Source organism: Vanellus vanellus, assembly GCF_965231255.1.
Source record: "Vanellus vanellus genome assembly, chromosome: 25".
In the NCBI taxonomy this organism is placed as follows: domain Eukaryota; kingdom Metazoa; phylum Chordata; class Aves; order Charadriiformes; family Charadriidae; genus Vanellus; species Vanellus vanellus.
This window is the reverse complement of record NC_138930.1, coordinates 6157936-6172600: the sequence shown is the minus strand read 5'-3', so window position 1 is coordinate 6172600 and position 14665 is coordinate 6157936. Positions and strand designations below refer to the sequence as shown.

At 40.2% G+C, this 14665-nt stretch overlaps 1 protein-coding gene across 1 annotated transcript in view; it reads left to right on the top strand.

The window, feature by feature from the left end:
• The window catches only part of RANBP3 (RAN binding protein 3), a gene marked incomplete at its 5' end in the record, with an annotated part of 45591 nt that overhangs the window by 23112 nt on the left and 7814 nt on the right, over window positions 1–14665 (top strand). The window contains 8 exons of the mRNA XM_082495374.1: window positions 1113–1178; window positions 2731–2823; window positions 3946–4049; window positions 7678–7797; window positions 8459–8562; window positions 10903–10981; window positions 11871–11973; window positions 12853–12977. Of these exons, the coding sequence (XP_082351500.1) occupies window positions 1113–1178; window positions 2731–2823; window positions 3946–4049; window positions 7678–7797; window positions 8459–8562; window positions 10903–10981; window positions 11871–11973; window positions 12853–12977 (794 nt within the window). The remainder of the gene's footprint in view (window positions 1–1112; window positions 1179–2730; window positions 2824–3945; window positions 4050–7677; window positions 7798–8458; window positions 8563–10902; window positions 10982–11870; window positions 11974–12852; window positions 12978–14665) is intronic.

Below are 14665 nucleotides of genomic sequence, written 5' to 3'. Positions count from 1 at the left end.
GATGGTTCTGATTTTACAGCTGTTCTCTTGCTCGCTTCATTGCTTGATTTCATGCTTGCTGGAGGTAATTAAAATAAGAAATATCAAAATTCTCAAATGCTTTGGGAGTGGTGGTGGAGGACTTCAATGTGACTCTATGCCCACCTGTTAACCTCAAGATAAAACTTAAGGGAAATGTTCATTTGTCTACTTTGGATACTGTGGGTTTTTTTGGTATTAAAAATCAAATCGACCATAATCTGTGGTCATGATGATGATCAACCCTGACCTGTGAACCCTATGTTGATAGTACCGCTTATTTTGTTAATCACCATTGTTCTGTGGTTTGGCTATGTTGGTGTTGCTGTGTAGCGCATCGTTATCTTATGCCTAAATAGCATGAGAATCATGAAGTACAGTAAGATGGTAAGGTGCTGAGTTGTCTCATTCTGAGCACAGCCATTATGCCCCTAAAAGGAAACATTTTATAATTATAACTTGTGAGTTATAAGGAACTCATTTTGTAGTAGCTGTGGATTTATGAATATTATTTTTTTGAGATTTTTGTATTTTATCTAAAAGCCTTAACTGTAGTGAGCACAACCAAAGGATTTTCTTTTATCTTCATACTATGAAAGCATAAGGTAAAAGCTAATGGAATTATAAGAAACTAATATTAAGCAATGAAGTCTAATTTAATTTATGATAATTGGCAGTTGGGTGCTTGTTAGCAGCTATCATGTTTAGTCATACTTGTCAGATTGTCCTGTCTTTAGTTTGATTCTCACTTAAAACCAATATTAAGTTCCTCTATTACGTCTTTCACAGAAGGAACTCAATTTATCTTGTGAAAGTGGTCTGTTTCATATTTCTCCTGAAAAACAGTTTTGATTTTTTTTCTTGCAATGACTTGTGTGTCTGTCTTTGTGATGTGTATCTGGCATGATGATCAATGGAAGTTCAGAATTCTTTTGGAAGAAGTGAAGTTGTTCTTTGGAAATCTCCTTATGACTTTGGTTATTTATAAAACTTGTGGGTTGTTCCAGTGGAGAAAGCACGAGGAATTTTGTGACTGACCAAACGTATGTAGTATGTTACAGCTATGTCCTTGTAATTTTGTATTTTGCTTGTAGAGGAAAAGAGCAGTGGATTCCGGCTGAAGCCACCAATACTTATCCATGGTCAGGCACCCAGTGCAGGTGAGTTCAATGTTTTCTGCAGCAGTACAAAGAAACCAGTTCACGCATTTTATTTATTTAGGAGCTTCTTCAAACTGCCGTTATAACTGGAAGGTGGCAATACCTGTGTTTATGGAAAAAAAAAAAATCTTGTATTCTCCAGAATGGTTATGCCCATATCCACTGTGTAATGTGTACAGACACCCAAATTTTGGCTTGGATCAGTCTTGCATTTCTGAAATGTTATCTCCCAGCTGCCTCTTCTTAGCATGCTTTGATTCAATTCTGGGAGTAGTCCTGGGCTCCATGAGCTCAGTTCCTTCAGTAGCAAACTGGAACAAAAGGGGTGCTCCAGGAGCATGCTGAACAAGTCCCAGCTGCTAACGGGGGCTGGGGCTGGGACAGGCTGGAGCAAAGGCTGAAATGGTGTTCACTACCCGCTTCTCCTCTCCCTGGCTTTTGACGGTAGTGTCGATGTTGGGTCCTTGATCCTACCTGATCTGCTGGACAGGTTGGCTGCGTGGTTTGGCTCTTACTGAGTTTCCTGTTTGATGATGTAGACCTAACAGAATAGGACATACATTAATACTACAGCCCCTTAGGAGTTAGAGGAAAAAAAACAAAACAAAACAATTTTGGTAATGGCAGTTATTATTTGTTATATGTATAAATATATATGGAAACTGTTTATTTCATTTGGAGGAAGAGAAGTAAATTTAAAAAAAAAAAAACACATGCTTTTTTGAGCTGACATATGAACATTTGAACTTAGGATAGTTGTTGTATTTTGGGTGTTGTCATGTCATTTGAATAAGTGTGGCCTGAAATGGAAGTACTTGCAGAATATTCAGCTGAGTTGCTATGAGTAACTTCTGTTGCAGCATTTTATTGGATCAAGGGTTCATCTCTTTGTTCAATGAAGAAAACTGAGCTTTCTGGGATTGCCATAACCTTCTAGAGCTGATGTTAAGGTGTTGGGTTTTTTTTGTTAGGTTGTTTAAGGTCAGTTGGCTTTTTGAATCAGAGCATAATTAAAGAGCTCTAGTGCTTAGTATAGCGAACCTGAGGCTAGGTTAATTCAGAAAGCCAGAAGGTCGTTAAATGAAATAACATGTTAAGATTATTACATTACCAATACATTTGATTGCACGAAGAATGGAAAAAAAATATCATTTACCAGTGTCTGGAAATTACTTCCTTGGAAGGAGAAAAGATGACTTGGAATTTGTAGTTGAATAATAAGTTGGTGAATAGATATGATTGCTTGTGTACTGTTAATTTCTCTTACATTTTTACTTTTATTTCTGAGTCATTGACATAAATTCTCCTTCTAAGCTTTCCTGGATAAGGTAGGGGATATATTTTAAAGTGTCTTTTAAGGCTAGGAAGTTATCTTCTCTGTTTGGGACTAATTCTATTTTGAGGCTGAGTGGGAAAGAAGGGGGTGGAAGCTTTTTAAATGTCTGGTTTTCCATTGTATCTTCTGTCAGAAGCAGTTACAGAGAAGATCGGGTGAAGTTGAATTTTTCAGCTTTAAAGCTTTATAGCTCTTGAAAAAACTTTTTGCTTGCAGGTCTCCCTAGCCAGAAACCGAAGGAACAGCAGCGAAGCGTGCTACGTCCAGCAGTATTACAGGCACCACAGCCAAAAGCGTTCTCGCAGATGGGTAAATAATGCTTTTGCCTTCTAGGGTACCGCAGGAGGAGAACAAAAATACAAAATCTGTTTAGTGTAGCAGTTTGTTTTTACTCAGCATCTGCCTTTGTTTTGCTAGGTTTCTCCTTTCAGAAAAGAAACAACTGTTAAGTATATCTGTGTTACATAAGGGGTAACACAGTCAAACCTTCAGTTTGTGTATAGGAAGACTGTCTGACATTGCCAGGCCTCTAACTTTGGTGTAGTCCGTGCTCGGGCTTTGGAATAAAAGGACTTTTAAGGGTGGCAGCATTGACCATGGTGTAATAAGCTACTGCTGATCAGTTGAACAGTGGTGGTAGGCTTCAGCTAGCTGCACGGTGCTGTAAAACGCCTAAATCGCTAGGAGGCGCCTCTTGGATCGGGGACCATTTTGTAGTTGGGATTTTGAGATACGCTTTTAGTTCTTAGTTTGGTCATGTATATTATGCTTATTGTATTGTTAAAGCATTTGATATAGCTCATAGAGATAGGCATGATTGAAAGCTAGAAGTTAAAACAAAACAAAAAAAAAAACGTTCAAGGTGTCCATGTCTCCTAAACTCCTATGTTTTCCCACCCCCCCGCTTTTTGTTACTCGGAATTTCAGTTGAACTGAAACAGAAGTAACTTCAGTTAATGCTGAATCTGGCACAGAACCAAATGTTTCTAGCTGGGTTTCTTGGCATGCCTGTTGGCAAAGATTAGACTCTACAGAGGACTTAATATTGGGGCACACGTTTTCAGTGGGAGTTCGGTACGTAAGAAGGTAGATCAGTCCAAAGAGGAGCCCTGCTGGCTGTGAACAGGGTTAGATTGGAGCAGTGTGGTTGCTTGAAGTTGTATGTGTTGAAGCCCCTACTGCGTTTGTACAGATCAAGTGACTTTTTGCTGACTTGGTTTTCTGCGTTTGGAGTTTTGATTCTGCTAAGAATTGCCAAATCGTGGTCCTTATGTCTCTTGCAAAATACTATGGGAACTCTGTAGTTTACACTGCGTTGTTTCATGGACTTAAACAAGAAAACAGCATGCAATTTGGTATAGAAAACTTGCTGCTTTTAGGACAATCCAAATATCTAGAGAGCTTATGTCGTTTTCTCATTCCTTGTTGCAGTTCTCAGCAGTGGCACCAATGGTGTAAATATCCCGCCAGATTCTGCAGCCACATCAGAATCACTAAGTAATGCAACGCTGAAAAGTTCTGACTCGGAAGACAAGGTGAGTTGGAGAAGGATTGGAAGGACACTCCAGGTGACAGACTTTAAAAAAAATATTCCCTGAACAGAGTCTACTTGTTTAGTAACATGAGCACAGTTTTATTAGTGACAGCCCCTTTTCTATCCATACGATGGTAGTACACTTTACGTGTGGTAGTAAATTTTTATACTGCCCTAATAGTATGCTATATTTGTCTAACTAACTTGAGAACCGTAATAAAGATTTACTGAATGCACAGTTTAGGGTGGGTTTTGATACCTATTTTTCCTTACAAAATATAAAAAAAATTTGCTCATTTCTGCTTCTACTCTCATTGGTTCCTTTTAGTTCCTCTAGCTTCATTTCTAGTTTTGCTGTAAAAAACTGGACAGGGACCTGCTGGAGCGTGTCCAGAGGAGGGCCACGAGGATGACCCAAGGGCTGGAGCACCTCTCCTATGTGGAGAGGCTGAAAGAGTTGGGGCTGTTCAGCCTGGAGAAGAGAAGGCTCTGGGGAGATGTTGTTGCGGCCTTCCAATGCCTAAAGGGGGCCTACAGGAGAGCTGGTGAGGGACTTTTTACTGGGGCATGTAGCGATAGGACGAGGGGGAATGGCTTTAAACTGGAAGAGGGCAGGTTCAGATTGAACATTAGGAAGAAGGTTTTCACTGTGAGGGTGGTGCGGCACTGGAACAGGTTGCCCAGAGAGGTTGTTGAGGCCCCATCCCTGGAGGTGTTCAAGGCCAGGCTGGATGTGGCCTTGGGCAACCTGTGCTGGTGGGAGGTGTCTCTCTGTGGCAGGGGGGTTGGAACTGGATGATCTTCAAGGTCCTTTCCAACCTAAACCATTCTATGATTCTATGACAAATGAGGGATGGCATTCCTACCACAGACATTGGATTCCTGTAATTTGGGTGTCTGAGTTAGTGGACTGATAGAATACTGCTTTTTCATCTGATCAGATTGCATGAAGAAATACATCTTCCTTCCTGCAGGTTCATCTATTGATCTGTGTGCAGGGAGTGGGTCAGGAGGTAGGGAGTTGTCTTTTTGGGGGGGGGGGGAATCTGTTTCCTCCTCCAGTGGCTGTCACCAAATCTGTCTGGGGCTTCTGTCAGGCCAGAGAATAAGAAGCATTTACCGAATTCCTATTCCCATCTGAAAAGGCTTTGGTTTTGAGCCAGGCAAACCGAGCAGTTTACGTTGCACGTGTTCAGTCTTCCTTCTCAGACTGCCTAGTGAAAAGCGATCCCTGCCCTCGCATGATGGCTTTACTGGTGTTGTCTTGATTTCTTACGATTGAATGGTGTTGGGAAATGTGAGGGTGGAAAGCATACAGGCATCTGAAGCAAATGAGTAACACATAAAGAAGCTGAGAGACGGGAACTGATAGTGGGTAAAAACCCAGAGGCAGCAAGTAAATTCCCTACAGGAAATGATGGAGGGAGAGTGCAGGTAATGAGAGGCTGAAAAGCTTCAGCTAGAGGAAAAGGCATCTAAGTGCATCACAAGTTGTTTATTTGGTATCTTGAAAGGAAAGGAATGAAATGGTTCATTCCCTGTTCTGTTCAAAGCGTGATGGGGGTTGGACTAGATGATCTCCAGAGGTCCCTTCCAACCCTGACCGTTCTGTGAAAGCGTGTCCAGTTCTTTCCTTTTATCGAGCTAACCGTTGGCATCTTAAGATACGTTGACTGAGAGCATGCAGAGGATGTTTGGGGATTTTGAGGGTGTGTGGGTTTTGGGTGGTGTTTTAGGTTTGGGGTTTTTTTTTTTTGGTAGCTTTGTTAGACAGTGGGTTGCTTTTTGATGCCAGGTTGAGCGTAGAAACAGTATTATTAACAATGCAAAAGTATGCAACGGTTTACTTGACATTCAAGTCTCAATTAATTTTGAAATCTGAATATCTAAGTAGACAGGCTTCAAGTGTAAATGGCTTTTTAAGGTTTAGTGAAAGACTACTGCCATAATTAAGTAACAATAAGTTAATTCATTGCATGCATGAGTGTGAAGTCTTTGTGGGACATGCTTGTTACCTTTGTGTATATCTTTAGGGAGACCCTCTATACATTTTTAAGAAGTTTTCTGATAGAAGAAAGCTCTTAAATCTAGATGTTAAGGATAGCTGAAAGCTAATTATTAAATGGCATAAAGCTTCATAACCGAACATTTGCAATTTTACCAAGCAGCGCGGTGGGATATTCTTCATTGTCTTGGCATTTGTGGTCAGGATGGACCATCTGCCTGAAGCTTTTTAGCACAGCTATAAGTAATAAGTTCATAGAGTAGTTGTGTTAAACACTGGAGCATCTCTGCAGAATATTAGATTGCTTGTTAAGAGTGAATGGTTACTTCCGGAATTAAGTTTCGTATTAGTAATTGTATGTGTGGCTCTGTGGTATAGATTTGGTGTACCACAGAGAGCAACCTTCCTTGTGAGGGCAAGTGTGTGGTATTTTGCAGTTCCATATGAGCCTGGTCTGCCTTTGTCGGAGCGGATGTAGAGTTGTTAGGCTTTGTGCATGTTGTTGGGTCTTCTAATGTAAATCAAAAGCTGCAGGGTAAGAAATTGGGAGAGAAAAGGGAGGGGGCGATTCCCATGCTCTTGCTTCCCAGCACCACCATAAGGGTTTGCAGGAGCAAGGCCCGGAGCATAACGGGACGAGAACTATAGTATGAGAATAATAGGGAAAAGTATTGCCACAGGTTCTGTGGAAAGCACTGCCATGGCAGCTGCAGTGAGAGTTTACAGAGCTGCTAATGGAAAGCGGGCTGCAGAGGTACAGAATAGAAGGTCGTCAGCAGGACAGAATGCGCAGAAACCCGGACGTCCTGTGCAACAGTGATGAACAAGTTGAACACGACTGAGCAGTGCATCCTTTTATTGATTAAGACAACGTCCTGGGCTGCTTTACTAAGACTGCAGCCATTAGGTTCAGAAAAGTGATTGTTCCCCTTTACTTGCCACTGCTGGGTGCCGTCAGGAGTATGGTGTGTAGTTTGGGATAGTTTGGGGCTTGCCAGTACATGAAAGCCATTTACAAACCACTGAGGTGGCTGGAGCGCGTGATGTCTGAGGCGAGAGTGAAAAAGCTGCGTATGTTCCGCTTGACCTAGCAGGGAGGGCATTGAATTTTTGTCCTCAACTCTCTAGTGGTGTGCTGTAGCAACGTAGAATGAGACTTGGAAGTGCCTACCAAACAACTGAGAGGCTGCAGGTGTGGGGAAGGGGGATTCTGGTTGGGTATCAGGACAGAACTGTCATATTTTTTTTAGTGCAGTTGAACATTGAACCAAGCTACCAAACTGTAAAAGTGCCATCCTTGGATTTTTGGAGACTTGACTTGTTTGGGGTCTCAGGTAGCCTAGCATAATTTTGAAGTTGATGCTGCTTTGGAGCACGGTTTGGACCAAATGATTGTTAAGAGACCCCCTTGAACCTTAACTGTTTTGGGATTCGTTAAGAAAGATGCTCTAAACAACAACAGAGGATTTTTTTTTTTTTTTAAATGCAAAATTTCCCTTGTACCTCTGTAGATGTTATTGGCTTGTTGTTGTAAATGACTTGTGTGAATCACCATGTTGTAACGTGTTTTTTGTTTAAAGAAGCTCAATTACCTAGGCTAAAGTTTTCAATTTCTTTTCTTTAGGCAGGAGAATGTCAGAAAAAAGAGTCCAACAATACTTCGGATGATGACAGCTGTGAGAAGGCGGAACTAAATGCACAGCAAGCATTTGTATTTGGGCAAAACCTAAGAGATAGAGTTAAGGTAAATGCATGTTTGTTATCTTGACTAACATTTGATGTGTCTAAGTGAGGATAAGAAGCAGTGGGACGGATCATTTGTTGTCATGAGCATTACACACTGTTTATGAGGTACTTTGAAGCCACTATCTAACAGGGTTAAAACCTCCATGTATATATGCAAAATTAGAAGCTCTGAACACAGTTCGGTTGGCTGTTTATTAAAACTGGTCTTCCAGGCATTTAAAAAGATTAATTAATACTGTTTAGTAGCATAAGAAGCTTTTTCAAAAATAAACGTGTCTACTGCAATCATAGGTAACATCTAAAGCTCAGCGGAATGTAAAGTTTTCTCTTACCTTCTGGGTCCACATTAAGTTGAAATGTGTTCCTAAGATGCTCCCATGCAACTGAGACTCACAAAAAAGGTGAGCAAAGGCAAAAAGGGCACCCTGGGTTCAGACCTGTGCCTGAAGTAATTGAGTTGGATTGTTAGTACCTCCTGTTGAGGACAAGTTTGCGCAGGTTTCCTAGCATAACAAAAGAAAGTGTAATACTGGGATGTAGGCTTATATTGTTTTATTGTAGAAAATGTTTGTGGATGGATCTCTGTTTTGGGAAGAAATAAGCTGAAAATTTTGTGGGGAGTAGTTAAAAGTGTGAATGTATACTTGTTCTTTTTATAGCTAGGAGACGAAAGCGATGAAACTGCCGATGTGCAGAATGCTGGCCTTCCTACATCAGACGTACCTTCTGCAACAAATTATTTTCTACAGTACATCAGTTCCAGGTGAGACTACAGAGAAATCTATAGGACAGTTTTCCTTATTCTGTGTTCAAAATTATTTGTGATTCTGCTCTTTATTGGATGCAGGGCTTACACTGAGTCAGTGGGAACCCAGGCTTCTGCAGAATGAGGTGGCAAACTTCATATCTGGGGTAATCCTTAATCATCTGGTCAAGGGAGATGCATTTGACAACATTTACTTGACCAGGTCCTCACCAAAGGCTCTTCAGAAAACTAACAAGCATAAGATGAGAGAAGTCTTCTTAGGAATGATTAGAAAGAAACAGTGATGGAATAAATCGGAGCTACCAGTAGAATCCTGTAGAGATCTGTGCTGTATTTGTAGTGTTCAAAGTGTTTCATATATGATATGGATAAAGGGAAGAATAGTTTAAAAAAAAAAAAAAGTTATTTATTCATGGTAGTATGCTTTTCAGAGCAATATAGAGGGTCTGTATAACTAAGCAGGAACCTAACTGTGGGAGATCTTTGAGAGAATTTCTGATTAGGCAACAGCATCAGAAGAAACTTGATGTAGGTATATTTAAAGTGAGGCAGCCAGGAGAAAACTGCTAATTCTATATATGATGAACTCTGAATGGACAACCTTCACTTAAGGCTAAGATGTTGATACGGCTCTGAAAGTGTTAGCTCAGAACGAGTAGAAAACAGAATAGAATTTCTTACTACACAGAGCTGTGAATTCAGGTAATAACTGGAAAAGCATGGGGGGAAAATCCCTCTGAGAGCAGTTGAGTAGAGCAGTATCTCTGCTCCTGGAAGAACCTGAACTGCAGATTGTTTGAGGCCATGAAACAACTGTCGGAAAAGCGCCGGTGTGTGCTTGTCTTGTCCTTATATTCTGCATTTTTAAGACCCTGTTGTTCACCACGAGGTAGGCACTAGGCAGTCTTGCAGTCTTAATCCCTTTTGACACGGGACTTTTCAGATGATGCGCTGGAGAGGTAGAGAACGCCACGGGGTGACTGTGCGGGTGCCAGGTCAATGCCTTTCCAGAAACGCTGTCACATTATTTTAATCAGATTTGGCAGAGAATAGCTTCTAATATGTGGGCTTCAAATACTGGAATATTTGTTTATATCTTTCAACTTGTATGACATCTACTGCCATGTTTCGATTGAGTCTTCACTTTGCGAGGATTTATTCATGGTAGGTCAATTGCCAGAAACCTGGTTTTGGGTTTGCCTTTAAAAAAAAAAAAAAACAACAATGCATCTCTAAGTGGAGCTGGCTCTGGTTTTTAACTGAGATGGCGAGACACTATGGCAGTCAACTTGTAAAAGAAAAATTCCTCCCTTTGTGTAACACGCTGCCAGTCCTTTAAAAATTGTAAATGTCATAGGTGACGTGGCAGAGATCAGGAGATCATATTGAGTTCCCAGGTGGCATTTAGAGCTCAGATCTGTGGTATTTAATTCCCTTAGTAGGCAAAACTTTCTTCCCTGAGGATTTCCTCTGTTCTTTAAATTTCCTTAGTCAGAAGTAGCAAACTCTACATGCACAATTTAAAGCTTTGGTTCCACTTCAATCATGCAGTGACATATGTGCCCCCATTTTCCAAACTGAGCATGATATGCATAGGCTTGATTCCAGGCGGTCTGCATTCTGCATGTTCACGTAGCGATCACCTTCTGTCTTAGGCATGCCTGAAGGGGAGGCAGATGAACAATGACTTCTGAAGTTTTTGAGTCTGTAAAATAGTAAAACTATTGCCCTTCCTAAATGAGATTTAAAATCTGTTAATAAAAATGCCACGTGGGAGGAGGATGCCTGTTCTGCAAGGAATATGCAAGGGCTGAGATTTGATTGTGAAACCTCTTGGGGAAGCTGTAGTATCAGCTAATCTGATAAAAGGCATTACTTATCCCTGCTGCCTTTCTCAGTTATGATATTGCAAATGTTTGTTTCAATTCTTTCCCTTTCTGAGAAAATTGACCTAAAAAGTTGTAGTGGTTCAAGTTTGTGCATGTAGAATACTGTTGTTTTGGGTTTTTTTTTTTTTTTAAATAATATGCTGTATAATTCAACAGTAAGCCCTCACTTAGCATTCAGCATTGCTTAATATGTAATTAGATATCCAAAGGGAAGATATTTACAGTGACAAAATCATTTGCCATCATTCTGAAAGAATTTTCATTCTGTAAAACCAGTATGTGCTCTTGTGTTACTAAGTTGAATTAATTTTTGCTTATGTTTCTGTGTCAACCAGTGCTTAATTTTTAAAGCCAGTGACAATCGCTCACTTTTTGAGGAATTTTATCAGTACAAGATAAACTGATATTTTCCTGACTTATAAAACCTGTTCTGGGTTTTCTTTTTCAGTGTAGAGAACTCCACAAACAGTGCGGACACGTCTAGCAACAAGTTTGTTTTTGGACAGAACATGAGCGAGCGAGTCCTAGTGAGTATCCGCTGCGTATGAAATGTTGTAATTTTGTGAGTAGTGTGCGTTACGGACTCTCAGGGATTTTGAGAACCTATATTTATACTTGTCACTGGAGCACAATTTTCTTCCAGTGACTTCCCTTGTAGGTTACTTACTTTGAGAGCAGCGTGGGGGTTTTGTTATGAGCTATTGTCTGCCACAGCGGTGCTCTCCAGGATTTCCCTGCCAAGCTGTACCAGTGTGAGGAGACTGAGTGCCGTCTGTCATGCATGTTGTTCTCCAGTCCAAGCACTTTATGGCGTAGCTTGCTGCTTTAAATGGCTTCTTCGGTATAAGTATTTGAGGGTGTTTTATGTTTGCTGGCCTCCAAATTGAGAAAAGTTCAGCTCCGTGACTCCCCCAGTGATGGGACTTCAAGTCCAGTACTGAGGAGTGATTCAGGAAATTCTCTGTTTATTGTGAACCAACCTAAGGTGTAACTCTTACTGCCTCACTGGTTCCTACTGTTGTTTTTATTGCTATGCTGGTACAAAAAGGAAACGTTTAATGCTGTGCTTTCATACCTGTCTAACCACTGAGCAGGGAGTTCAGTCAAGTATGCCTTGAGTTGAGCTGTAGCTGAAATTGGTTTGCTTTGTTGAACACAACTTTAAAATGAGTGTTGAAATTTGGTTTTAGTTCAGGGGAAAATAATTTGAACTGGTTTTTGGGTCACACTCCATTCAGTCTTGGCTGGGGTAGTAGGATAGCTTTTTCTGTGCAAACATGTCATCTGTGGGATTCTTCTTTTGCTGTATGGCTTATAAACACTCGGGCTTCCGGCAGTAATTGATCACTAGTCTTTTTCTGTAAAATTAGTGTATGCTTTCTCTCTTCTGTTTACCTCCTCTTCTTTTTGCAATAGAGTCCACCAAAATCAAATGAAGGTAGTACAGAGAGTAATAAGGAGAATGCTGCTACGGAGTCTGGGTCTGAATCCTCTTCTCAGGAAGCCACACCAGAGAAAGGTGAAAAACAAAATTTTAGTTTAGGAATGGTAGTTAATCCTTGTTTACATGATTGCAGTTTTCAATATCCTGTTACTTTATAAGAACATCACATTTTTATGTTGCCTTTACTGTCTCCTGTCCCCAAAGGTACAGGCTAGGGGTGGGAGGTGACGTACTGGATGCTATAGATTCTCTTGTCCTTTTGTCTTTAATATTAAACACTGTTCTTTTCACGGTCATTCTGTGGTATTGGGTGTATCTTCAGCAGAAGGAAAGTAGAGGCAATTAACAGAGCAGGTACTTCAACCTACAGAATGTAGAACTGTGGCAAACTGTTTTTTAACAGTTTTATTGTACTCCCAGTAACTGAATGTCTGAGTCAAATGTATATTGTATTGAGTGGGTGCACCAAATGTGTTGCTTGAACCAAGAACTGTTTGCTGGATTCTAGACTTCTGTGGCTCTTCATATTGGCAATATTTTCTGGAAATTTGGGGAGCTATGGGTTTTCTCCAGCAAACTGCTTGCAAGTCAAAATAAAAGTGGAAAACGAATGGTGCTGTAGATGTGTAGCACAACTGCAGAGCTGGTAGCGGTATTGGTACTGCTGGAGCGCCTACAGACCCACAGGTGTCCATGTGTTAGCAAAGGTTTTGAAATATTGTATGCAGGGACAAAATTTTTCAGTAGCTTACCTCTTCGGTCCCTTGTGCTTTTAAAATAAGACTTAAAGGACAAGCTTTAATTTCTGCTTTAAACTTCAGTTCTGTTTCTAATGTTCTATTAATGTCTGTCTTTTGTACTTTATTTCTCAAAATTCTGGTATACATGTGAGACCTTTATAAACCTTACATAATTATACGCTAATCAGTCTCAAACTTTCAAAATGTTGTTCAGCTAATAATATTTCAGAATCGCTAGCAGAGTCTGCAGCAGCCTATACTAAAGCAACAGCAAGGAAGTGTTTGTTGGCGAAGGTAGAAGTGATTACTGGAGAGGAAGCTGAAAGTAACGTGTTGCAGGTAAGAAACGGAGAAAACAGGAGCTCTGAGTTCATGGGGATTCATATGGACGTGCAGTGAATGCACACCGCCTGATGCCCTACGACTCAGCCATCCTCTATTTCTCTAATGTACTTTCTTGTGTTAAAATGCAAACTTTGGATGTTTATTATCAGATCCTTACTTTGTTGTTTCTTAATTTCCTCTTTCTGAATAAATTTTAGTGTTTGAGCCATCCAGACAAATCTTAAGCATACTTTCATGAATCTAATCACGTCAAAGTTTGTGTCCTACAAAACAACTGTTTGAAGAAAATTTAAATGAACTAAATATTTAAGTTCTTGAATTATTGTACTACTGAAGACTTTTTTTTTTTTTTAACAACTCAGAATGAACTGTTATGCCAGCAACCTGGTTTCTTGCGTAGCAGAAACCATAGAACAGTACTCAGGAGTTTGTCATAAGGAACTCAATTGAATTAGTGACGTTTTAGAAGGACATTTGGTCATGACTTAGACTCTTGATTTCAATCATGATTTATTTAACATCGTAGTTATTCGTTAACTTAAATATGCTTATTAACTTCAGTATGTCCTGAAGAAAAACATGCAGCATTTTCATGTAAAGCTAAGTGGTGTATATGGATTTTTTTTCCTCCTCTCTTTATCCTCAAGTTATAGTTTTTTTCTTGACCTTTTAAGTTTCTCAGCACCTGAACTGTGTTATTTTGTTAAGGATAGCTTTTTGCCCTTGCAGAGAAGCTGGTCTATTCTGACACCAAACAGATGCGCTATGTCAGTAACTAATGCATACTGATTACGCTTGTGTTATCCTACAAAATAACCTACGATGCTCGTCTTCTCGGACTTCTTGTTACCAGACATGAATGGTCTTTAAATAGTTGTTCTGGTACTTCTCTGTTTCTGTATGATTCAGAAACTACTGAATGCTTCATGTAATTGAGCAAGACGCTGAAGAGATGAGAATCCTGTTTCACTTAGGAGAACCACAACTTTTAGCAGTTGTATGCTTAATTAGAGGACTGATTTGTAGGATTATGTTGTAACTTAACAGACCTCTCGCCTAACTGCTGTTCTTTTTTCCGGTGAAATTTAATGCACTGGAATCCCGAACAGACAGAACTATGTTAATGTTGCGGAAATGAACTATCCAAAGCTGGGTGTGCTGTGGAGGAGAAAATGAGAGAAACGGACGGAACGAAAATGGAAATATATTCTCCACCTAGTGCATGCACATGTGTGGGGAACTTGAGGGGTGACGGTTTGAAGTATGAAACCTCAGCGGTGACAATGAAGACGGATTAAAGAGGGGGATAGAAAGTATAGGTATTTGGCAGGGCAAGAAAAGGAGCTTTTATGGGAAGCAGGAATGGCCCTACCATTAGAGAGTACAAAAGGTGTACTTTTTCAAACTGATGAACCAGGAAGGCAGAAAAATTATCTCTTGTTTAGTCATGGCTTTGAGTGGGTCAGGCTTTACGACTCAATAATGAGCTAATGTGTTTGTTCATCCTTTCTTCCTTAATACAGGAAGAATTTTGCTTTGCTTTCGTTGTGCTGGGTCTTCCCAGTAACAAATACCACTTTCAGTGGTGCAAAGTGCACCTAAGACTTTTAAAAGGATTGACTGATTTAAGACTATAGGTGACTTTTACTGAGTCTGTTATCACAATAAGTTTCCTCTTTAGA